Raw genomic sequence first — 27,398 nt, forward strand, 5'->3', positions numbered from 1 at the left:
AGCTGCTGGAATGTAGACCACACCTACATACTGCACCCTCCATGCCAACTTTGGGCATCAGTGGCACAGGGCAGGGGGTGGAAAGTGGGAGCTTAAGAGCATGTAGGGCAGTATGATCACCTATGTCATACATTAGTGGGGGGGACGGGGTGGAGTTTCATGTTTTTGCCATGGTTGAATGTTATACTATGGTTGGATAGTCAACTGGAGTAGATTGGGGCTTGGGTGGCAGAGAATGTGAATCCAAACCTGATACCACTGCTTTATAAATTGATCTGTAAGTTGATGTTTAGCCTATAACACATGACTAGCTCAGTGATTAATGTTTATACAAACAGAGCAATATGGTAATTGAAGCAATGTTGTGCAGAGCAGCATTGTGCAAGAAATTGGGGGAATTCTATGCCGTTGTTTGCTGAATAACAAATTAAATAATTAGTTCCCTGTTACAGTATTTTTGAGCATTGCCATAAGCTAATCTATTATAATAGATACAAGGGCCCCTTTCACAGTGGCATCAAGATATGAGTTTATTCAAAGTTATTCAAGAGGAACTAAAGTTCAGATCACTGTTTATTTATGTCGAATTGCACGCCAGCACTAGACAGAATTTACCATTTCTTACATTAACATTAAAGTTTTACTTTTTCAATGAATTCCCTATAGATTTCATTACTCTCAAGCATACCTTCAGTTTGACTTTCATTCTTTGGAACAGATATAGTCTAAAAGTAGACTAAAACTCACCTGTGTGTGTGTGTGTGTGTGTGTGTGTGTGTGTGTTATATATATATATATATATATATATATATATATATATATATATATATATATATATATATATATATATATATATATATATATATATATAATTTTTTTTTTTTTTTTTTTTTTTTTTTTTTTTTTTTTATATTTTTTTTATTATATGACTGATAGCTAGCTCTCTTTACACTACACTTGTTGGCCAGTATATGTAAACACTAGCAATAAACTTCTTTTATTTGGTCTGTTAAATATGCTTGAAATCGTTTTGTTATATCCAGGTTTTTTTTTCTCTCTCTCAAGAGAATGGGTACAGCGCAGGCAGGGCCGGTGCAAGGATTTTTGACACCCTAGGCAAAACCTCATTTTGCAGCCCCCCTTGGCCACACCCCTGACTCCACCCCCTTGGCCACACCCCTGACTCCACCCCCTTGGCCACGCCCCTGACCCCACCCCCTTTGCCCTGCCCATGTATACCCCACCTTTTTAATGAAGCACCCATCAAAGCAGCCCGCCAGCGCCCATCAATGCAGCCTCACCAGTGCCATCAAATGCAGCTTCACCAACGCCCATCAAATGCAGCCTACCAGCGCCCATCAATTAATGTTTGCTTGCTTCCATTAATTCGAGACACAGACACAGTCCTCCGCTGCACCCCTGACACTACATGCGAATGGAGCAGAGGCTGCCTGCTGATGCTGAGACTTAGTTGCAGAGAGACGAGAGTAGGAACACCAGTGACTGGGCGCCCTAGGCTGCTGCATAGTTTGCCTAGTGGTAGCACCGGCCCTGAGCGCAGATACTCCCCGCTTCTAAGTCACCCCTTGTCTCTGTCCCCTACCCACTTCTGAAGCATGATCTTCTGCAGCCAGGAACAACAGACCCCCCCAGCAACATTGGATTCCCCCCAGGAACAATATATCTCCCCCCAGTAACAATAAACCCCCAATGTTACAATGTAGTAGATTTCCCAGCAGCCAGCAACAATAGACACCTTCCCTAGCAATATAAGATCCCAGCAACAATCCCAATAGATCCTAAAGCAGCCGGCATCAATAGATCCTCATTAGGATAGAAACTATTTTCCTGTGTATTGAAAAACAAGCATGCAGAAGGTAGCATTATCGCCTCTTGGATGCCTGTAAACTGGCTGCTCACTTTTCAGAGGGTGCTAATGTTTTCTGCCTGTGTCAACAAGGCCTAATTGTCCTAGGGTGTCAACGCTTCACCTTCATAGATTTATTACAGTGAGTGGGCTTTGGGATCCTAGGACAGAAAATGTGCAAGTTGCAGGATCTATATCAGGGTTTCCCAATCGGGGTTCCTCCAAAGGTTGCTGCTTGTGCAATAACCAGTTTTTGCCTCTCAGGTTTGCACTGGTACTCATCTTTTCAGCTACCTATAAGGGGGTAATTCCTCCCAATGACCACAAGTGTAAGGAGCATTCATTCCACTGACTATCTGCAACTCATGATACATTAGTGTGATAAAGTAATTTCAGGGGTTCCCTGAGACTGGAAAAATATTTGAAGGGTTCCTCTGTGTTAAAAAGGTTGAGAAAGTCTGCTGTCTATCATTGAAAATTGCAAATCCCATAAAAGACCTGAGAACAATGGCATGGTACTGCCAGGACGACTTCTCTCTCTGCCTCCCAGCTCACCTTTTTGTCCCTTGCCACTGTCAAGGCTGTGTCATTGTGGCAGTTTTTTATGCTGCCATCTGCGCCACTCTTCAGAAGTAACCGTGTGATTTCAGCAAGGCCTCGTCCACTTGCCACATGCAATGCAGTATTTCCAGCATATGTCAGCTGATTGACCTTTGCGCCATTCTGTGAGTAAGCAGGGAGATCATTTAGATACAATGGGTTACAATCTAAAATTTCTAAACAATATAAAATTCCAACACTAACAATATAAAATACCAACTCTAACATACTGTAATACAAAAGATTAACTAAATTGAGCCACAATGGTATTTTAGATGCAATACGCACCAAAAAGGTCGTTTTTTTTTTGTCTTTGTAGCTTTGTAAGCCATTCATTTTCTCTTACATTACTTCCTCAGCTCATCCCCTGCCAGAAGCCCGATTTGTGGGCGTTCCCAATTCTGTAGCTCCAGCAGAACTTTTTAGCTAATGTCCCCTTTGCTGTGACTGAGCATCCATTGGGAATTGACGAGACTGAATGTCTTCAGTACCCTCTGAAATTCTTTATACTGCAAAGTACCAACATGAATTTTCAACTATAAGTGCTTTAGTCTGCGGATCATCCTGACATACAATCTAATACTTTCACGATTTTTCTGTGTTACCCTTATTGATTCAATTAACCTATTCAGACCCAAACAGCAACTTGTCTTCTTGATTTTGATTCTGAGCCAGTTTAGGCTTATATCCTAATCTTAACTGATTCCCCATTGATACCATGTGAATTCACTATTAATGCAGGAAGTTCTGGCGACTTTGTGTTAATGTATTGGCTGCTCCATATTTTCCTGAAGAAGCCCTAATTGGGCGAAACATGTTGAAATCGCAGCTTTTCTCTTTCTGTATGGATAAAAGTCGGGTAATCCTGAAACGCCTTTCTACGCCTGAATGGGCAAAATTTGTTTTTACGAATGTTTGAGTTATACTATTCTGTATAATATGAATAAAATTACATTATTTTATCTATTTCTTTGTTAATTTTGTGATCTGATACCCTAGTCCCAGGGGTTGGTGATTCCCCAGCTCCTTTTTTGGCCCCCCACTTTTTCTCCTTTATAATTATTGGGATGTGGTATCCTTGTTGATTTGAATCCTTTTCTCTCAAAAACTTTTTTCCTAACATCCATTGGGGTTGATTTACTAAAGGCAAATCCACTTTGCACTACAAGTGCACTTGGAAGTGCAGTCATTTTATATCTGAGGGTGAGATCTGTAATGCGGGAAAGCTCTGCTGATTTTATCATCCAATCATGTACAAGCAAAAATGCTGTTTATTTTCCTCACATGCCCCCCTCGAATCTACAGCGACTGCACTTCCAAGTGCACTTGTAGTACAAAGTGGATTTGCCTTTAGTAAATCAGCCACATTGTGTTTGCTTTTTCTTATGCACTAAAAGACACTTGTGTTACGAAAGAGTGTTCTGAGCTTTATAAAGGCAGAATACAGCAGCAACTTCCTTTGTAACTGCCTATTTTTAATTGGAACATCATTCAGAGCAATATGGTGGAGCTAAGAGTTACATTTAGCTATAAGGCTTAATGTTCTGTAAATATTAGGCTTTTTTTCAGCAAAGCAGCTAAAGGCAGCCTGGTAAACACATAATAAGAAGCCTATTGTGCCATCTGCTGGCATGGCAGGAAATAGTGTCTATAAAAATAATATGCAAGCCTGATCTCGCTGCATCTCCCAATACTGTGTTCTCCTGCACTGTCTATCTACAATGGGCCCCCTGTATTTTGGGAGCCATACTACTATTGCTGTATGCCTGTACTATTACTTTTGTTATACGACCACGAAAAATAAATAAATTGTTATTTGCAAAAAATAAATAATAATATGCAATATTTCATATAATAAAAAAATATATTTTTTTTATTCTGAATATCATCAATATTAATATAATCCACTATAAGCCCTTGTACACGCGGTAGGACATTCTGACAACCAAATCCGTTGGATTTTGTCCGAAACTGTTGCATACACACGGTCAGACAAAGTTGTTGGAAAATCCGATTGTACATAACGTGATGACGTTATTTCGTTACGCCGGGACTACGTTCAGGCTAGTAGCCAATAGCTTTGGTCTAGGAATTTGATCTGAGCATGCGTGGCACTATGTCCGATCGGAGCATTTTGTTTGAAAATTTTACGGACAAGTTGGAAAACTTGGTCCGTCGGATACTCTGATGGAAACAGTCCGATGGAGACCACACACAGTCGGATTATCCGACAAAACGGTCCGATAGGACACATTCCGTCGGAATCTCCGACCGTGTGTACAAGGGCTCATATATTCCCTTTAAATAAATAAGTTTGATATTTGTTAACCCTGTCACCAGACCGGGTGACAATTAACAAAATATTTTACTGCTGTATCTATTCTATTTCAGATAATGTATTACTCATGTAAGCTTCATAACAATTCAGTTTTACAGGAATATATACAACCTATAAGTCCTGATGAAGGGTAAATGTTAAGACCCCCGAAAAACACATTGATATTTTTTTTTTATTATTTCATGAATGAATAAAGTTTATTTGGATCCATTTATGGTTTGGCGCTCTTCATGCTATCTTTTTAGCCTCTCTTGCCTGTTGACTGACAGAGCCAGGTACTCTCAATTTAAGCTTAACTTCACCTTTCACTTGGCAGGTTTTCAAATATTTGCTTAGATTTTGCTGATTTTCTGGTTTGGAAAGGAAGTACAAAGTTATATACTGGGACAGTCCCTTGATGGACTAAGCCTGTGACGTAATTTCCATTTATCTCAACCATGGTACACTTATGCTCTTCCCTGGTTAATCAATAAAGGAAGCTGAATTGAATGTTTCAACGTTATCTTGCTGGGTGAGAATTATAAACCATATCGTTATTTATAATAGACATCCACAATGAAAGATGTTGCACAATGCTGTTATCATATCTGGCCTTTGATCTGCTGTATTTTTTTCAGGAACATTATATCATTGCTTCCAGTAAAATATTGCAGTTTACTGACTGTTTCAACCTAAAGGATAAAACATTTATTCTGTATTTGCATTTGGTGAGAAGTTTTGAACTAGGAAGGAGTTTAAACCTTTGCTAGGTTGTTACTACTGTTTGTGTCAGAATGGGAAGTACGAGGAAATCTACCCAATGGGAGCAATGGAAGCAATACATTTTTCTTTCCCAGAAGAGGAAGTTTTAGAATCTCTATCAAGTTTTTATTGTTTTCTGTGATCCCATAAATTAGTTTTCCATTTCATGTCCAAAATCTAAGAATGAGAACACAACATTTCAAACTTTGATCAAAACTGACCATTCTTCACACTATCCAAAACTAACAAGATACATTTTTCCCTGGAATTTAAAGTGATATTCAAGCTTCAGTTTTTTTTTGTTTGTTTCTAAATAATAAACATGTTATACGTGCCTGCTCTGTGCAGTTGTTTTGCATAGAACAGCCCAGATCATCTTCTTCTGGGGTCCCCAAATGGTGCCCCTGGCTCCACCTCTTCAGCAAGTGCCCCCATAGCTGCTTTCTATCAGGACACTTGAGCGGGCTTGCTCCCGAGCCAACGTGTCTGTGTCTATAGACACAGATAGGGCAGCTCGACCATGTCCCACACTCCATGGTCATAGGATTTTATTGAGAGCAGCAGAAGTCATGGCTCCCATTGCTATTAATCTGCACTAGTGAGGAGGGGGAGAGCCGAGAGAGATCCTGCTTATCGTGCAAACCGCTGGACCAAGATCAAAATGGAAGGATCGCTCTGTTGCAAGGTCCCAACCCTTAAAGCGGAATTAAACAGATAGAGTCAAGGCATGCCCTAATTGATAGTTTTCACAGTTTCTTGTGCTCTCAACTGAACTGAGAAGCCATCAAAGGGCTGGTGTCATAACTGATTAGGTGTACAGCATCATGGAAACTACAGATCAAATAGAGGCTAAGTTGGTAACTTCCTTGGCTGTAAAGGATAGGACAGTTTAGTTCCACTTCAAAGTGAAATCACCTGCAAAGATGATTTTAAAAAAAGCTGCAAAAAAAGCAAAATAATACCTCGGCTTTGGCTTGCAAAGCTTTTGATAGGTGTAGGTGATGTCCCCTACCCTTATCGTTGCCCCTTGGGATAGCTGGGCACTGAAAAGTCCATGGGAATGTACTCTATCCCATTGCAGGAGCATATTCTTTTGAGATTTTGAGTGCCCAGCTCAGGAGCCAGGAGGTATCAATGAGGTAAGGTGATATACCACCATGCCTTCTGGAAGTTTTGGAAAACTAAATTATTGTTTTTCCTTTTTTAACAGCAGCTTTATTTTTAAATTGGCTTTGCAGGTATAGGGATCTGCTGCCCTCTACTGTCAGAATTTGTAAATTCCTGTAAATGTATTATTGATGTACTCTGTCCCTGAGCTGTTGGCTTTGAAATCTTAGAAGGAGGCAGTGGAAAGAGAAAAAAAAGTCTCAGCCCCATGTCCAGTTCATGTTGCTAAGCCTAAAGTTAGAAGGAAATATTATAAACTACTAGGGAATAGATAGGAGTTACAGTGTTAAACCACAATTTCTGCCGATTAGAAGCCCCATTCCAGGCTGATTGGACAACAGTTGGAGGATCTCCCCACGACTGCAGATCTTATCTTCCGGTATCAGACAAACACAGGTGCGGCCTCATTCTCAGGGGCCCCTGTAACTGGACTTTTCTGCAACATTTATCTAGAGATGTCACATTTAATAATAACTATATAAACTCGGGTATATGTGCACAATTCCACCAGGACTCCTATCGGGCACTTTGTTGATTAATACCTGTTTGTACATTGGATCCGTGTATTGTTAATAAAAGCTTTATATAAGAAAATATTTCTATAAAGGGTGCATCTATATAGTTATAGTTAATGTTTTATGCTGGTTGCATTTGTTCTTCTTTTCCCAATGACTTTGTTTAGATTACTGAGTAATTTTCCAGGAAAGGGTATTTCCTCTGTTCACAAAGGCCCTGACAACTTTATAATCAAACCCAATCTTCCACTTAGCGAAGGATCAGGTTCTCTTATTTACCTACAGGTTTGGCACAATATCCTGTTTGAAGAGGGTCATTTTCATACCCCCACAAGTTGATATGGTACCTTCAGTAGAGCAGTTCATCCATTTTCATTGAATATCCACTTTACCAAACTGTAAAAGAGCTTTTAAACAAGCCAGCCCTGATCTCTCTAGGTACTTGTAGTGTGGCATTGTGCATTCTGAATTCTCACTTCAGGATTAAGGACTATTTTTAACCAAAATATATATTTTAGCATTGGGTGATTACTGTTGAACTGAATTTTATGATGAATGTATAATTAGAGCATTCAAGTGACATGATTGCCCCACATCTGTGCCAATAACATGACCCAATAATTATGTTAATACCCAATAGATTTTCCATTATGTAAAATATATGGTTAAACAGGTTACCTAATTGTAACTATAACACCAGCTAAAGCAACATGCATAAAGGGAACCTGTATTTTGGACTCCATGAACCCATAAAGTAATAAATATAACCCTCCCAAAAATTGTATTGAGTCAATCGTAGTGGATTCAGCAGCAATTGGAGATGCAAACTGTTGGAGGGAAACTCAACCCTGGATGCCCAAGATACCGTATTTAATTGGAATATAAGTTTATATAATACTATCTACAATATCTGACTCTCTACAGTATCTATCCTTATTTCTTAAATGAAGCACTGCCAAAAAAATGAATAACCCTTAATAACACCTGCCACTGGCCAGGAGCACCAATCCTGCTCTTGTAACTGGAACTACTTGTTACTGACCATACATTTTACAAAACCTCTCCATAAAAAAGTCTGGTTTGGTCAGAAGTATTGCAGAGATAGCCTAAGAGGACACCCGGCCAATGAGTGCAAATCAAGGTACATTAGCATGAGGTAGCACTCACCTGAATAAGTAGGGACACCATGTCCTCTTGGTTACTTTCCACCGCTTGGATCAATGGACTTTGTCCACTCTTTATATCCTGTAAGAAAATGTCACTAGGTTAATGAAGAACTATGATCTAATTATTGATCTATATATTCTTTTGAAATCACTAAATAAAAAACATTGCACACATTAGGACTTTTTTTTATTTTAGTTTGGAATGGAATGGGGAGGGGTGCAAACTCTGATATATATTTTTTACTATTTTTGCTTTACTTGGGAGTTTTCCACTACTTCCTGCCACAGGCACAGATAGTGAGGGTTCTCCAGAACAATGTATTTAAAGGGCCATTGGGAACTTTCCAACTTGTATGTGCAATCAGATGAAGAAAAACTTCAAACAAGATTAATCTGGCAAGGTGGCCCCAACATGGAAATGCTTCCCCCAGTGGTCAAATAACAGGAATACAGAAATGAGTGCCAGACCAAAAATGGATGGGGGAGTCCAAGATACATTTAATTCAGTAAATATGTAATCTAAAAATAGCCCATGCATTTCAAAGGGCAACGCCACTACCACTTTATCAGGGCTCAACAGAATACAACTTGAATGGACTTGGAGAAACAGTGACATAACAGATCTATATTAGAACCAACATTAAACTCTGAGGAGCAACTATCCCACTGTTACTCTATGAGAAGAGTAATAATACAGGAAGTGGAATACAGAGGAGATGGTGCTAGCCTGTCATACAAGTGCTTGGAGCTGGAATAGGCACCGATTATTAAGTGCTGTTCTCCTTGCTAGCTATGTTGTTGGACAGCTGTGGGGGGGGGGGGGGGGGAATAACGTGTCTGACCTTGTAGCGTGACATATGAAGCATGTAGGAGCTTGGGACAAAGAACTGCATATAATGTGACAGTGCAAGGTCCTGCCACTGTGGAAATGTAAGAGAAAATGACACAGGATTTGCATTAAGGTTAATTGTTTTGAGTGGAGAAAGCTGTGTTTTTGGTTTTCTCCAGATTCTGTAGTAATGGATTGAGGCCTGGAGCTTGAAAGGTTCCAAAGTGTCTTGGGTGGGACAGAACCTTCAATGCTGTGTCCATATTTTACTGGGTTCTACAGCCTATGTGAGTACACAGGTGTGCAGGGTCATTAAATACTCAAGCCTGAGGATAGCTCAGGACTCCCAGTTTGGAGACAGGAGGTCTCACTTAGGGGTCGGAGGAGCCCCAGCCAGTAGACAGGGGGACAGATGGGCTTCTAGCAGGGTGTCAGGAGAATCCCTATCCTGAAGTTAGGAGTGGGCCATGCAGCAGGACGCTGTGACTAATAGCTAGGAGAAGCAATCGAATCAGGAGAGCTGGGCAACACAGTCAGAGGGACTGGTAAGAAGAGCAGTGGTGCTACTAACAAGGGAGCCAGGTGGCTCAGCATTTTAATATGACTATTGATGTTGAGGTGGAAGAATCCTTGCATGGGCAAGACATGTTTATGTGAACTTTCCATTTTGTTAAATAAAAGTAGGCTGCCATGCCCTGAAATACAGTTTTGACTGGCACAATTCATTGGGAAAACATCTGCCACATAAGTATAATCACCCCAACACCACAGTACTTTGTCCCTCCCCTTGAGGGACAGTACACTGAAAAAATATTTAAATGAGAGTTTCTCTATAAAGCTTTTTCAGCTTTTTCGTGGAATTTCCCACCAACATTTTCCTTTTTAGTAATGTTTGCTAAATGCACATTACACAGGTTTGACATAAGTTAACCTTTATATTGTTGAAATACAAAATGGCACCTTGTTAAACCATGAAAATGCTAATGGTTCCATGGTACATCATTGATTGTATGTTTTACATGGGTTTTTGGGATTGTGTCCCCTTCATTAGAGTTTAAACCACATTTGCCATATTATACACCACTAGCTAATGGTTGGAGTTTGGAGTTACGTGAGAAGGATTTAAGAGTCTGGCTGGATTGTCCCTGTTTTATCCTGACTGTAGCAATGGGCTTTGTCCATTTCTTTGTTCTTGATGTATAACAGGCCTCACTGTGCTGCCTATCATTAGAGGAGTTTTGTACACTAAAGGGTGGTCTATTGTGGTCTGAATTGTGAAAATTATAGTATTTGTGGCTAGATTAGTGGAAATTGGGGCTGTGTTAATAATGTGTTGAGTTAAATGCATCTTTTGAAACCCTTCATACTGTGTGCAGTTTTGTAGTATTGTAAGGACTATAGTATAGTATAGTATAGCTTTTTTTGGGGGGGAATGTTTGGGAAGCAAAGTAAAAATCCTGTTGAGTTTGGTACCCCATAAATGACATCGTACCACTGCGTTCACATCAACTCCGTGCTTCAGCAAACAAAGCGTTAAGTCCCTGCGTTCTGTACTGACAGCTATGTGCAGTGCGGTCATACCTAAAGGAGCAGACAAACGGAAAAGTTTAGTGTCACAGAGAGAAGACAGATAGATAAAGAAAACTCTTAAATGAATACTATGAAGGTTACCATTGCTGACCTCCTAAAAATGAGGGCTGTGCTGCCAATGAGGCCAGTGAAGTAGGCCTCATGAGAAGCACATCCTTGAAGTCAGGCAACCTTAATTTACAGTGGAGAAAATAATTATTTGATCCCCTGCAGATTTTGTAAGTTTTCACACTTACAAAGAAATGAAGGGTCTATCATTTTTATCATAAGTGTATTTTTAATGATTGAAACAGAATATCAACCAAAAATCCAGAAAAAAAACACACGAAGAAGAGTTGCAGTTTAGGCAGTAAAATAACATTTGTAAGCATTTGATCCCCAAGCAAAACATGACTGGGTGTGACTGTGAGCTGAACCGAGTACACTTGACTACTCTCGGCTCTGCTCGGGACTGCGAGAGGACCCGAGAGCCGCCGAGAGGACTCGAGAATCGCCATGAGCCGCCGTGAGGACCTGAGAGCCACCGAGAGGACCCGAGAGTCGCTGAGATACACAGGACTCTGTATCTCAGTGACGCCATTTTTAAACTTCAAGACTGCAATGACAAGGTTGCAAATGACACTGGACAAGGCTGCAGATGGACACTGCTAAGGCTGCATTGATGGGCATTTAAATGTAAGTTTTTTCCTTCCCCCTAAACTTGGGTTGTGTGTTATATGCCGATAAATAAGGTAATGTATAGAAGGTAGGGCTGAAATTGACTCAAGCCCGGGGGCCCCCACCACCAAGTCCTGTCCTGCCTGGTGGAGAAACTTGTTGGAAAGCACAGAGGTAAGAATTTTCTTGTAGTTGGCTACCAGGTTTGCACACATCTCAGGAGGGATAGTCACTGTATTGTCATACCGTAAACGCCATCGTTAGTGTAGCTGCTAAGTAATGCAGTGTAAAACCACAGGCTCAGGGTTACTAAGTTCCCCCGACCGGCCGCTGCACCTGCCGGCCTAGGGAAGGGGGGTGGGGGAAAGGGCCACCAAGGGAAACATCACCTCCTGGCTCGGCCCTGCCTGGATTCTGTATTGAAGCAATGGCTTTGGTACTTTTCCTAGAATAATTAGATCTTACTTTCCTTGCTGCAAGCTTATTACAAGCCAGTGATTGGATGCTGTGACTCGACATTTATGTTTTTGCCAACTATGTTCTTTTAAACATTATCCTAAAACATTTATTTATGTTATGGATATTCAGTATATTCTTTAAAAGGAATAAATACAAGCTAGTGCTACTTTTTTTACAAATTGTTGTTGTAATAAGGCCAGAGATTATTGATCCATGGAATATCCAATTGCCTTCTGTGGTATCAGGAAGGAATTTTTCTTTTTTTCGCTGGAGCAATTTGGTCCATGCTTCATAGGTTTCCTTCCTCTGGATCAACTCTGAATATAGGATTGTGTGTATGGAGGTTTTCCATTTATTTAAAACCAAGACAGATGTATTTATTTAAAACCAAAAAAAAAGAGACATTGGCCTTTTCCAGCATATGTAGAAAAAAAATAGATGAAAACTGGGGAAAATGGTCTCCAGCTACCTAAAAGGGCAGACTATAGCAGCACAGCAGGGGAACTAATTTAAAATAAAACATCTGAGCAAAGCAAAAATTTCTATAATGTTTACTTGCCTGTCTCCAAAGCACTAAGTGTTATACCTCTCTGCTGTCTAGTTCATCTGTTATCAGTCACTTCTGGCAAGTTTTTCTGACACCAGCTTGTGATTGACAGCCTCAGTTCTGTTCCTGTGTGAAGGAGGGTGTGTCCCTTCCCTCCAATCAGCTATCAGAGCTATTATACAGTGACATACCTGTCACTTATGACGAAACACATCTGGAAAAGCAAATGTGCTGACGTCACCATGCTGTCTCGTTAGGAGGACGGGAGTTTGTTTGTAGCCCTCTGGCTCTGTATTTTTGCACACTTTTTAAACTTCTACAATGTAAGTGCAATGTTGTTTTTTACTTAAATCAATTTCCAATTAGGCAATATTACACTGTGGTAGTTCTCTCTTTCTGGGTTTACTGCTGAGTGGGTTGCTGAATGGTCCTGGATTGAGCAGTGTCATCTGTGTTTGGATATAGCTATGCAACCATCCATCCAGAGCTTATCTTTACAATCTTCTGTGCAAGCAAAGGCCTTGGCTGGGCTATAGCCATATGCCTGGTTTTGCTTGCCATCTGGAAAGCAAGTTTTTCTTACGGTGGTGGCACATTTATTGAATTAACTCACTGTGGTGTTAATATTAGAAGAATTTGAATCCACAATTTTCCTGCCATATGAGAGATGAATTTAATTTCTACAATCAAATATTTATAAATTGGACGTTACATCAACAACTTATGAGGGGAGATTTGTTTAATCTCCATGTATCATCCTAAGGCCAGTTACCTCACTGGGTATAGGTAAGGGTTTACAACCATTTTAAAGTGGTTTTTCTGCCCACGCATGCCACCATAGCCTTGCGGCTATACAATTGGTCCTCTGCTGTGCATGCGTGAAGTGCGCTCCGCTCTCTTACTGGCCTGGCAGCAGAGGAAGGAGGAGGGGGGCTGGACTTCTTACATACCTCGCCATGTCGAGGTCTGACGGAAGTGGGGACAGATACCTATCAAAAGCAGGTACCCGCTCCCCCCTGAAAGGTGCCAAATGTGGAGCCGGAGGAGACAGATAAGCAGAGCTTATGAATGTCTCTTTGTTGGAGGGGGCATGTCTCTTTGTTGGAGGGGGCATGTCTCTTTGTTGGAGGGGGCATGTCTCTTTGTTGGAGGGGGCATGTTTCTTTGTTGGAGGGGGCATGTCTCTTTGCTAGACTGGGGCATGTCTCTTTGCTAGACTGGGGCATGTCTCCTTGCTGGAGTGGGCATGTCTCTTTGCTGTAGTGGGCATGTCTCTTTACTATTTTGTGGCTCACAAATCTTGGACCCACAAATCTTGGACCCAACTTCTTAGATGGCCATGATTTTTTTTGTTGGGGGGGGGGGGGGGTTGGGGGCATTTCATTCTTGAACCCAGTCAGCACAATGTATTGGGCCAGCCCTGGGTGTAGAACTTTCCATATGTAACCCATTTAAGTAAATGTGGCTGCTCTGCAACCATGTACTACACACGCGGTTGCAGCATGCCAATGCAGTGATCAAGAGGTTAAAGCAGGCAGTGAGCAGATAATACAAGGTCACCGCTTGTCAAATGCTCTGCGTTCAGGTCATTCCTCAAAGGCCAAAGCTTGTGTGAACAATCCCTAAAGCCATAGGTAACACTACATTACTATTTACATCAGTAAGGTCTCACTTTTTCTAGTATTCCTTCTGCAATTAGCCTTATGGAGTTGTCACGCTTTAGCTATCTTCATGTTTATCTGAATGACAAAGGTAAACCATCAAAACAGACAACAGGGGAATTCAATTTTACTGTTTTACTGCAGCCTTGAAGGGTGCAAACAAGCTGCTTCAGTACATTCTGAGTCAGTACTTTAGACAAGTATTCAGATCAGGAATCTTTTTGTTTGTTTCAAGTTTCTGACTCAGAAAGGATCAAAGTTGAGACACGCAATGACCATTCTCTGAAAGAGGTCAGCAATGGCAGCCACTATGTTTCTTTAAAAATAGCCTCTATTCAGCTGCAGAGTGTTTTTTTTTTTTACCATTTCAATACCGGAAAATTTTACCCCCTTCCTTCCCAGGCCAATTTTCAGCTTTCAGTGCTTTCACAATTTGAATGACAATTGCGCGGTCATACAACACTGTACCCATATGAAATTTTTATACATTTTTTACACACAAATGGAGCTTTATTTTGGTGTTATGTAATCACCTCTGGGTTTTTACTTTTTATTTAAAAAAACGCGTTTTTCTTTGTTTCTGTTATAAAATATTGCAAATAAATAATCTTTCTTCATAAATTTAGCCCAAAATATATTCTGCTACATTTCTTTGGTGAAAATAACTTAAATCAGTGTATATTATTTAGTCTGTAGGAATGTTATAGAGTCCCAAACTATGGTATATATCTGAAACTTGATCAATCCTGATGTACTGATAGACTATTTCATTTCTTGAGGCCCAAAAATGCCAGGACAGTGCAAATATCCCCTAAATGACCCCTTCTTGCAAAGTAAACAGCCCGAGGTATTTAGTAAGGGGCATGCAAGTTTTTTTACGTTTTTTTTTATTTTAATATTTAATATTTTTTCACATTTTTTTAAAAATTATTCACATACTGTCACCAGTGCAGTACAGCATCAAGCATCATCATATAACTGGTGTGGCGGTGATCAGGTGGTACACTGACTGGTGACAGTATGTAAAAAAAAATGTGTGTATGTGTTTATATATATATATATATATATATATATATATATATATATATATATATATATATAGTTTTCTTTTTTACATTTTTTCTTTTATATAGAGTGACCAGAGCAATACAATGTTACCATAGTAACACTGTACTACTCTTGGGAGGTGCTTTTTAAAAAAAAGAAAATGCTTACACACTATGACTGCTTATAGCTGACTTTTACTGTTATAAGCAATCTTTTTTTCTGAATGAAAACTATTCATTCCATGTTTATGTAGTGGATGACTTTTGGGATCAAATGTCACACGCCTGTAAATTTAGTTTTTTGCCTCAGAACAGTAAAGGTTTTGAGCGTTAATTTTGTAGGTAGGCCTTGACACCCGTCTTGCCAGGCTGTGTTTGGAAGTTCTGCCTGGTCATGTGGACGGTGAGGTGCATGTGACAGGCCAGAACCAAGTCTGGTTGGATGTTTGAGTATCGACCCTCTCTGAGCCAATCAGCAGGAGTGCCAGGGCCCGCTGAGGAGTCTAGGAGGGGGTACTTAAACGGGTGTGGGTCACGTGCTCAGGGTTCCGGAGTTGTTCGAGAGACCCGTGTTGTCTGGTCTGGTTCCAGGACCAGGGGAGCCCTGTGAGGGGTCCCGATAACGGGGTGTTCGACACGCCGCAACATGTTCCTGTCAGTGGTCCCTGATAGACCTGCTTGGTCTGGGGTAGGGAGCCATCTGTTCCCGAGTCTCAGAACCGGCTGGTCCGAGGCGCAGTAACTGAGGGAGGATTCAGAGTGTCCGAGTGTGCTCTCGGCTAGGAGGGACACCGCAGCTCATGGAAGTGACCGGGGGAGGAGGGCCGGCAAGTGGCATCCTGAGAAGTGCCTGGTTACTGAGTTGAGTAGGACATTGGTGAATTCACACTTTTCCAATACCATAAAGGAGACAGGAAATGTTCCAGGTATGGAGAAAAAAGGTTCCTGTTGCCCTTAGTAGTTTGTTCAAGTTTGAGTCAACGTGCTGACTGCCATGATCTCTAGCTAGAGATCTGTTCAGCCTTGAAGTACCCAGCTGCAAGTGGCTACTCTCTGGGTGGAAAATAGAGACTTTGTTAGACCTGCAGTTCAAGGTGCCTAAGTTCTTCACTCGTGTCCTCTGTTCCCTAAGAGACTGTGTTAATTGAAAGTTCAAAGTGCAAAATAAAACCTTTTTGAAAGGACTTTATCTGTGTCGGTGTACAAGTCATTGGGTATCAACCCTGGAAACCTCTAGAAACAGAGGAGCAGGCCAAGAGAAGGTAACCGGTAAGCCCGTTCAGTCAAATCCGCCCTGCAACTGGTTATGGCCGCTACATTTACTATTGTGATTGGCCCTGTCTGTACCAGTTGATCACATAGCTCATCACAATAGTACACAATGAGCGGCATGAATCAAAGCCTTTCATTGTGTATAATTGTCATGTGATTTGCCACGGCCATTACATGCTACCAGCAGCAGGCAGGCACGGCAAGTGACAGAGCTCAGTGCAATCCTGGAAAGACGTTGTATTAAAGTGGTTGTAAACCCTTACAACACACTTTGACCTACAGGTAAGCCTAGATTAAGGCTTACCTGTAGGTCCAAGAAATATCTCCTAAACCTATACGGTTTAGGAGATATTTGCCCGAAGACAGGCACCCCTGTCTACGGCGCATGCGCCGTAGACAGCGGCGCACAGGCGCACTGAACGCGGCATTTCCAAGAACGGAGCTGCCGCACGTGTCGACTCCTGTGCGCATGCACGGGAGTGACCTCATCGCGGCTTCGCCGAATGACAGCGGCGGAGCTGCGAGACCCCACCGACAACATGGATGAGCCGGACTACAGGGGACAGCGGTGACATTGCTGGCTGCTGTGTCAGGTAAGTGACACATAATGGACTACTATGCGATGCATAGTAGTCCATTATGCTTTGCCTTTGCAGGGAATGAAAGAGGAATAAACTCATCAGGGTTTACTTCCTCTTTAATAGACCAGGCGGGGTTTAACGTTCCAGCTTTTCACTCTTTGTACTGTTTTGTGGCTTGCTGATTTAGCTTATTTGCAATAGACACAGGCAATTACAAAATTATGAATAGAAAAAAAAAAAAAAAAAAAACTCTAAGGGGCCTATTTCTAAAAAAAAAAAAAAAAAAAAAAAAATTGGCTGTGTAAATATCTCAGCCTTGACATAGATGTCAAAAATAATCCCCATAATGTGTCTAATATGTTTAGTTCCTATGATTGGCAGGGCCACCTAGTGGTCATAATGCATTATGTTCTTGAAATGGTTTACAAAGGAAAATGTAGCATTATAGCCACTATATAATAATCACATTATGGTGATTATTCATGCCAAGGCATTCACATAGAGTTTTTTATTTTATTTTATTATAAATAGACCCCCCCCCCCCCCAAAAAAAAAAAAATTACTTGTTTCAGTTTCCACAGACAACTTAGCTGGATCAACAAACACCAAAAATATTGCAAGGCAGTGACATTGTCTCTGGAAAGGGCTCCCGACCCCACTGTGTTCACCTTCACCTTACCATGCACCGGCACAGCTCCCTGCTCCTCTATAGTCAGAAAATTACTTGGAACGTTTGAGCATAGAGTGAGCATTTGACCTGATCCCGTGTAATGAAGCCAGACCCACCAGCCAATAGCTAGGCCTAAGCACTGTGACCTGACCAGGGATTGATGGTTCCTCTGGGTCCTGCCAAAGCCAGGCTCAGCACCGGCTGCCAAGGAGCAAACAGCTGGAAGGGAGCATAGGTAAAATAAATGTAAAGGGTTCAGGGATGGCCTTTCCAAAAACAGTGTCCAATATGACCAAGTTGACAGTCTGATGCAACATTTCATCAGCGATGTTAGTCTATTTGCTGAATTCTGGTCAGGGAAATATGAAAACAAATTGGTTTACAAGGATTATTGGACCAATGGTCTGTGCATTGCCTGACCAAATCAGCCCACTAACTATATTTTCAATAAAAGACAATTATAAATTACATTTTAATATGAAATTATTCTCATACCCTCATAATTGGTGGCCTCCAAGTCTTTGGTGTCAGCTCTCATCAGAACCTCTAGGCAGGCAATACTTCCATATTCACACGCTAAATGAACACAAGTCTGTCCGTTACGGTCTTGAATGCTGGGCGAGGATCCATGTTCTAGTAGCAGGCCAACAATGTCTGGCTGATTTGTGATCACCGCAAGATGGAGGGGCGTCTGAGACAGAACAAAATGGATGCCAATAAAATGTGATGTCAAAGTGCTCAGAAAAATCATTTTTAAATTCCATTTGATCCTTTTTGGATGGGGCAATTTCTACTTGGGAATAGAAGGGGAAAAACACACACACACAGGGGGCTTATTTAAAAAATTAATAAAAAAAGGTGTGATAATCCCTGTAATCTGTATAATGTTTTATTCTTATGATCATTAGCTCCATCTAGTGATCATAATGTTATATTTTCCTGATTGAAATATTTCAGGAACCTACAACATTATGACCACTAGATGGAAATGACAATCATAGGAATTATACATATTAGACACGTTACAAGTGATTTTTTAAGATGGATAGGCTGAGACATTTGTACACCATTTTTTTTATTTTTATAAATAGACCCCTTAAACATAATATCATAATATATATTTTAGACTTTATTAATAATAATAATAATAATAATAATTCTAAATTCTAAATGCATACGCTAAAAGGAACTCTAACTCAAAACCACATCCTTTTTTTGGTTCAATTCAGCAGGTGGTAACAGCAGCAGCTGTCACCTTCAAATGATCTATTGTTCCATGGTAAATTGAAAAAAAAATATATATGTTTTGGTCGGAGATGCACTTTAATGTCTTTTTTTTCTGTTTTGGATAGAGTAGGTAGGGGTTAATAATCCTGTAAGGTCATTATTGTGTCCCTACTGAGGATATTCACACTCTTTATTTGTTCAGGAGACTATGAAACAGAGAAAGGAAACCTGGCCAATGAGAAACGAATACCATTTACAGAAAGGCTTGTGACTCCACCATAGTGGCCCTATCATTGCCCCTCCCATACATATGTAATGCGCTCCAGAAAACCAGCAACAGCATCAGCATCCCCTCTGGTGTTCATTTTGGAGGTAAGTAACCACAGAGTACAAATGAACTGGGACCCTTCACCCACTAACACAGATAATAGTGACTCTTTAGCCAATAACACCAACAGTAGGTGGTTCTTCGCCCACAAACACCAACAGTAGGCGGTTCTTCGCCCACAAACACCAACAGTAGGCGGTTCTTCGCCCACAAACACCAACAGTAGGCGGTTCTTCGCCCACAAACACCAACAGTAGGCGGTTCTTCGCCCACAAACACCAACAGTAGGCGGTTCTTCGCCCACAAACACCAACAATAGGCGGTTCTTCGCCCACAAACACCAACAATAGGCGGTTCTTCGCCCACAAACACCAACAATAGGCGGTTCTTCGCCCACAAACACCAACAATAGGCGGTTCTTCGCCCACAAACACCAACAATAGGCGGTTCTTCGCCCACAAACACCAACAATAGGCGGTTCTTCGCCAACAAACACCAACAATAGGCGGTTCTTCGCCCACAAACACCAACAATAGGCGGTTCTTCGCCCACAAACACCAACAATAGGCGGTTCTTCGCCCACAAACACCAACAATAGGCGGTTCTTTGCCCACAAACACCAACAATAGGCGGTTCTTCGCCCACAAACACCAACAATAGGCGGTTCTTCGCCCACAAACACCAACAATAGGCGGTTCTTCGCAACCAAAAAAACCAACAATAGGCGGTTCTTCGCCCACAAACACCAACAATATGCGTTTCTAAGCCCACAAACACCAACAATAAGGGCTCTTTAGCCATTAACACCAATATTAGGGGGCTCTTTAGCCATTAACACCAATATTAGGGGGCTCTTTAGCCATTAACACCAATATTAGGGGGCTCTTTAGCCATTAACACCAATATTAGGGGGCTCTTAAGCCACTAACACCAATATAATAAGATTATTACCTCATTGACACCAACAATTCCCCTTCCCATGACCACCAGTCTAGTAGAGGTATTTACAATGACCATCAATCAAATGAGGGATTCTACACTGATCACCACTGTACCAGGGGCATTTATGCCAACTTCCATTGTAACACTGGATATTTCACTAACCTATAATGTAATGGGAGTATTATTCAAAGTCCACCAATGTAACAGGCTTTTACATTGACCACCATTATACCAGGGACATTGATGGCAAGTGTAGCATCTCCTGTAAGGAGGGGACACCTACACTGATGATCAGTGTAAAAGGAGTATTCTTCACTGGCCACCAATGTACTGGGGAACCTACCCAGACAACCATTATATCTGGGGCATTAGTAGTGGGGAAAATGGTGGGGAAAATAATGGTCATCATGGCAAGTAATGATCATTTTAGCTAGTGCAGTGCCTCAAACCTAATTTCTGCACAGGGACCCCTTGTTTACTTTACCTATTACCGATTGGCTAGACACCCATAAGAAACAGTTACAAAATCGACATCACTTTCAGTGAGTACATGTGTGGGTGATTGAATTTGGATTCCCCTGTTTTCGTAGTGTGAAGAGGTGTATGTGGTGAAATCCTTGTTTATTTCAAAGAACATTTACTCAGAAAGTGAATGTTGGTTTTTTACACACACACCCAGTAATGGAAAATGTTTAACATTTTCTGCATAAACTTGGGGCTTGTTCACATCAGCCCCCGCACTAAAACATCTTGTGTAGGGGGAATAAAGGGGTGATGCAATGCATGGTTACAACACATGACACTCTTTACTTTTAACTATAAAATGAAACTTTATTTAGATCTATGCATTGCATTGTGACGGACTGTGGTGACATGCAGTACCATGCGTTGTGATGCACAAAGATGCAAACATGCTATATTGTTATTCTGCTTTATGGGACAGTATACAGATCAATGCACCTGGTGTTTTAAGCTGTAAAGGAAATACAGATTTGGCCTGTTTGTCCGTCTGTCCCCACACATTCAGCAGAAATCACTTTTATAGTGGTGATATTACTAACCCCACTAAATGACAGCTTCCATCTGGCTGCTACTTCAAAATTGTAAACAAGCCGGCAGACATCTGTGGTGACGTTAACCATGTATAATCATGACCATATTTGGTCAATGACGTCAGCGACAGAGTGGCCATATTTTGGCATCTTGAGACGCCATTCAATACCTGCCTGCAGCGAGGTCTGTGTGAGTGCCCGGGAGACTGCAGCCTGTGAGGCGCAGAGAGGAATAGATCGGCCTCTGAGATGTTCCAGAGCACAGACAGGCGGACCCAAGATTTCTAGAGGTCTCCAGCATTACAGTCATCAACCATCAGATGGCGCGTTGTGACGGCTCCAGTTTTGGATTGAAATGAGATATCAGGAAAGGAGCCTTGCAAACAGCTGGGCCTGTTGTGGAGAGTGGGCACTTGCCCTGATCAATATAGCGCACTGTTGCTGTGTGAATTAGTTACAGACTGCTGTGGGACTTGTGGTCCCACAGGAGTGATCTCATTTATTCATAGACTGCCTACAGTGGAACGTCAGGGTTTGCCTTCCCTGTGCTATAAAGATATTGCTGAGTTGCACCTACTGCTAATTACAAGTGCTTTATATGTGCAAGTACATGATCACTAGCACATTGTTTATTCTACAATTTGCTCCTTACATGTTTCCTTGTTTGGATTTACAAATACTGCAGTCTAAATAACATAAGCTAGCTGAAGATCCAAAGAAGACATGGGACTTTTTATCATCTTCTACCAGGCATCACAGTTTGCTTTGCATTTGGGACATTGCATTACAACATAGGGGGAGGCCTTGAGTACAGAATACATATATTGTACTGTTGGATGTTCATAACCTTATATTGCCGATTTGGTGTGTGTGCTTTGAGGTTTCAGTGGGAAGGCGTTTAATATAAGTGTTGGAGTATATTGGACGTTTATCTCATTATGGTAAATATTTGATTTGCAATTCTCAAGTTTATATTTAATGTTATCCATTGTTATTTATTGGTCACAGTAATTACAGTAAATTACTTAACCACTTAAGCCCCGGACCATTTTGCTGGCCAAAGACCAGAGCCCTTTTTGTGCACTGTTGCTTTAACTGACAATTGCGTGGTCCTGCAACATGGCTCCGAAAACAAAATTGACGTCCTTTTGTTCCCACAAATAGAGCTTTCTTTTGGTGGTATTTGATCACCTCTGTGGTTTTTATTTTTTTATGCTATAAACAAAACGCATAATTTTTTTTTGCTATAATGTCTACAAAATAGGGGTTCGTTTTTTATGGCATTTTTATTATTTTTTATTTTTTTACTAGTTATGGTGACGATCTGCGATTTTTATCTTGACTGCGACATTATGGCGGAAACATCAAACAATTTTGACACATTTTTGGGACCATTGTCATTTTTACAGCGATCAGTGCTTTAAAATTGCACTGATTACTGTAAAAATGACACTGGCAGTGAAGAGGTTAACCACTAGGGGGCTAGGGAGGGGTTAAGTGTGTCCTGAAGAGTGATTCTAACTGTTAGGGGGCGTGTCTACCAATGATACTTCACTGATCATAGCTTCTGATTACAGGGAGCTATGAACAGTGACAGTGTCACTAGGCAGAACGGGGAGATGCTTGTTTACATTAGCATCTCCCCGTTCTTTAGCTCCGTGAGACTATCGCGGGTATCCCCCCGGATATAGAGTCTGCGGGAGGGTGGCGCGCATGCAATCACACAGCGGAAAATTCAAAGGGATGTACCTGTACACCCATTTGCCCAGCAGTGCCATTCTGCCAACGTATATGTACATGCGGCCGTCGGCAAGTGGTTAAGTGGTTCAGTAACTCTGTGTGTGGTTTTCATTGATAACATCACTAAACCCCATGGAACCCGAGGTGTCAGAGGTAAGAGAGGATCTGCAGAGTCGGGGTAGCCAGTGGGATATAAAGTCATTCAGCAGCCCCTACGGGGATACCGCTACAGTAGTCAGAGTTTTATATGATGACCACCAATGTGACATGAGCATTTACATTGATCACTATTATACCAGTGATGGTCAGTGTAAATGTCTCCTTACAGGAGAAAGGGGGCTGGATGCACATTTGCTGTCCTTTCCTGGCCAGAATGCATGCCTAGGTAAAAGTCTGGAATGGATTTCAAGGGGGAGTCCCAGACTCGTCTTTTAGTGTGAGATCCACCTCAATTTCCATACCAGACCCTTATCCAGGCATGCACAGCCTGGGTGGCAAGGAAAGGGAGGGGGCACTGAGCATGCATCTTCCCCCTAATCTCCTAAACCAAAGCAAGCCATATGCCTGGAGAAAAAAAAGACACAACATAAAAAGGCATAGGGCCCCCTTCAAAGTTTATATCAGTTTAAGGTGCACTCCAGGCAAAAAAAGGTATGTGGTCTCCAACAAAATTTATACCAGGCCCCTTTCCAGGCATGAAGCCTTCCTGTAACAGGGGCATTTATACTTCTGTTGTAACACTGGATACTTCACTAACCTTTTAAAGTGGTAGTAAACTGCTGAAAAGAAACAAAAAATAAATAAAAATAACCCGCAAGACAATAGCATAATGTGCTAGTATGCATCGCATATGCATCAAAATACTTACCTTAGAAGTCATCACAAATAGACGCCACAATCTGTCTAATATGTGTATTTGCTATATTTGTCAGCTCCATTTAGTGCAGAATTTTCCTAATTGAGGTATGTCAGGAAAATACCACACCTATGGCCAAGATGTAGTTGGTATTCATATCAAAATACCACACCTATGGCCATGATGTAGTTGGCGATCTTCGGAAATAAACATATTAAACAAATTACAGCGATTACTCATGACAGCTGAGCAAATACTTGAGACATTCACATGGCAATTTTTCTTTTTTTAAATAGATCATTAAATGTTAGGTTTAAAGTGATACTGAACCTTATTTTTTTTTTATTATCAATCAATCATCAACTGCCAACTAGACTCTCTGAGCCTGTGTAGATGGGCAAATGCAGCATGTTTCCAGATATATTCAGCTTTCTGTCCTGTTTCTGACCTCCTGATTTTATTCTCTTGTTTCTGATCTTCTGACCGCCTTCTCCTGTTTTTGATCTTCTGACCGCCTTCTCCTGTTTTTGATCTTCTGACCGCCTTCTCCTGTTTTTGATCTCCTAACCGCCTTCTCCTGTTTCTAATCTCCTTCTCCTGTTTCTGGTCTCCCAGCTCCTTTTCCTGTTTTGAATCTCCTGAACTTCTTTTCCTGTTTCAGATGTCCTGAACTCCTTTTCCTGTTTTGGATGTCCTGAACTCATTTTCCTGTTTTGGATGTCCTGAACTCCTTTTCCTGTTTTGGATGTCCTGGACTCCTTTCCCTGTTTTGGATGTCCTGGACTCCTTTCCCTGTTTTGGATGTCCTGGACTCCTTTCCCTGTTTTGGATGTCCTGGACTCCTTTCCCTGTTTTGGATGTCCTGGACTCCTTTCCCTGTTTTGGATGTCCTGGACTCCTTTCCCTGTTTTGGATGTCCTGAACTCCTTTCCTTGTTTTGGATGTCCTGAACTCCTTTCCTTGTTTTGGATGTCCTGAACTCCTTCTCTGGTTTCAGATCTCCAGAGCTCTTTCTCCTGTTTTAGTTATTCTAAACTCCTTACTCCTGGTTCAGCATTCCTCCCCCTGTTTCTGATTTCCATTTCCTGTTTCTGATCTCCTTCTCTTATTGTCCTCCTTCTGTTTCTGATCTCCTGAACTCCTTTCCCTGTTTCAGGTGTCCTGAACTCCTTTCTCTGTTTCGGATGTCCTGAACTCCTTTTCCTGTTTCGGGTTTGCTAAACTCCTTTTCCTGTTTCGGGTTTGCTAAACTCCTTTTCCTGTTTCAGATGTGCTAAACTCCTTTTCCTGTTTCGGGTGTCTGGAACTAATTTTGCTGTTTCGGGTGTCTGGAACTCATTTTCCTGTTTCGGGTGTCTGGAACTCATTTTCCTGTTTCGGGTGTCTGGAACTCCTTTTCCTGTTTCAGGTGTCCTGAACTCCTTTTCCTGTTTCAGGTGTCCTGAACTCCTTTTCCTGTTTTGGATGTCCTGAACTCCTTTCCCTGTTTTGGATGTCCTGAACTCCTTTTCCTGTTTCAGATGTGCTAAACTCCTTTTCCTGTTTCGGGTGTCTGGAACTCCTTTTCCTGTTTCGGGTGTCCTGAACTCCTTCCCCTGTTTCTGATCTCCTGTTTCTTATCACCTTCTGACCTTTGGCCTACTTTAATACTGTTTAAAACTGTTTCATGCTTACATTTTTTTATATATATATATATATATATATATATATATATATATATATATATATATATATATTATACTTGGAGAATTGTGTAGTGGAATGGGAGGTGGGGAACATGGCAAGGGGTGGGGGGGGGGGGGGGGGGGGGTGGAGAAGGGGTTAATGCCAAACGAAAATATGTGGTTGATGGGAAAATGTAACCTTTGTTTGATTTTAACAAATTTTTTATGTTGAACCTAAATAAAATAAAAAACAAAAAAAAAACTTTTCTGCCTTTTTTACATCCCTGTTCTAATGTATAAAAAAGTCAGTTTATCATTTCACCAATATCAGAAGATGTAACGGAGTCTATGTGACATAATTACTGGATGCCAGACACTTACCTGCCTGAGGTTATTCAGTATATCCAGGTTTATTCTCCCATGGTTTAGCAGTGCAATCACCCTTTGAACAGCTAAAATGTTCTCATGGACCACAGCAATGTGCAGCGCTCTAGAGAGGGAGAAGTAGAGAATATTGTTATCACTGGAGCACAGTAATCACCGGAAAACAAAGATACCAAATAGATCACCGGAAAACAAAGATACCAAATAGATATCAACAGGTTGGACTTTTAAGGCATGGAAGCAAATAGGAAAGTAGAAAAAAATATTTATTTTATTGAAAAATACAATATCATAACAGTGTTCAAAACAATATAAAAAGCATATAAAATGATAGACTTTGTACATTGAGCCCTTGTGCGTCACGTCAAGTTGGCAGCCTTGTGTAGAGATCAGAGTTTGTTTTAAATTTGTCGAGCCAATAGATGCTTTCTTCTATACTACATTATTACCTTATTCACCAATTGGACCAACCGAGTACGACTAACTATTTACCATGGAGCCACGCTTCAGTAAATTTGGTTATCTATAATGTTTACAGTATGAACCAACTATGTTACTTTATTATGGGATTGTGAGTTAATAGTTGCAATTGGATTGTATCAATTTACCAAGAACATAATTATCTATTATAGAGACCTGCTTCTAATGGAATTGTTTTCTACAGTATTTACAGTATGAACTAATCAATTTTATTTATATTATTTATACAATTGGAGATTTGTCTCCAATGAATTCGGGTTTTTATAGTATTTACAGTATGAATTATGATATTTTTACTTTTGTTATATTTTATATACAATTAATTTAATACCAATTGATGTCATGTGATGCTTCTATGCAATATTTTTGGCTATATTCATTTATTGTGTTATCTCCTGGGGTGCATGCCTCATATAAAGTCCCACCTGTTTTGTTCAAATTATCGGGAATGGAGGAGCTTGGCTCTACACACCTCGCGCCTCATATAAAGTCCCACCTTGCTGCTCTGTTCTAAAATTTTATTCAAATTTGATGTGTCAAATCACCAGAATTTACCAAGAACTGCTGACATGTTTTATTATTGTTATTTAGACACCCTTGCCAGACAACATACCCAGGTTGGTGACCTCAATTTGCTGTTGCAGTATGCAATTTTGTCACTGACCGACTCTCAGCCTGTTTACTGGACAATGAAGGATCATCACTATACTGAAGGGGTCCTCATTATGCTCTACTGTCAGCATGCTCCCTGTGTCACATTTAATAGAGCCTGGCTATCATACTGTCAGGGCTGTGCTCAACCCTTCCTTCTCAAAGCTGGCTGCTCAGCTGTCAGCTAATTGTCAGCTCCTTTCTCTCTACAGTGACTCACCTGTTGATGATCCTGCTCTTCAGTCCTGTCTACTTAAGCCGTCCAGCCCAGATGATCTCTGCCTTCGCCACATCTCTAGAGACGCTCTCCTGTGTTCCTGTTAAAGACTTGCTTGGCTGACATTCCTTCTGGCTGCAGATCCTTCTTG

The 27,398-nt window shown here is 41.0% G+C and overlaps 1 protein-coding gene across 1 annotated transcript in view; it reads right to left on the reverse strand.

The window, feature by feature from the left end:
- Positions 1 to 27,398, reverse strand: part of BCL3 (BCL3 transcription coactivator) — a 94,561-nt gene that overhangs the window by 16,570 nt on the left and 50,593 nt on the right. The window contains exons 3-7 of the mRNA XM_077457235.1: positions 25,897 to 26,005; positions 18,202 to 18,397; positions 10,716 to 10,804; positions 8,396 to 8,473; positions 2,423 to 2,590 (exon numbers count right to left, since the gene is read on the reverse strand). Coding sequence (XP_077313361.1) covers positions 2,423 to 2,590; positions 8,396 to 8,473; positions 10,716 to 10,804; positions 18,202 to 18,397; positions 25,897 to 26,005 — 640 coding nt within the window. The remainder of the gene's footprint in view (positions 1 to 2,422; positions 2,591 to 8,395; positions 8,474 to 10,715; positions 10,805 to 18,201; positions 18,398 to 25,896; positions 26,006 to 27,398) is intronic.

Source organism: Lithobates pipiens, unplaced genomic scaffold (assembly GCF_037356315.1).
Source record: "Lithobates pipiens isolate NorthernLeopardFrog02 unplaced genomic scaffold, aLitPip1_a1.2 Scaffold_27, whole genome shotgun sequence".
NCBI classification, from domain to species: domain Eukaryota; kingdom Metazoa; phylum Chordata; class Amphibia; order Anura; family Ranidae; genus Lithobates; species Lithobates pipiens.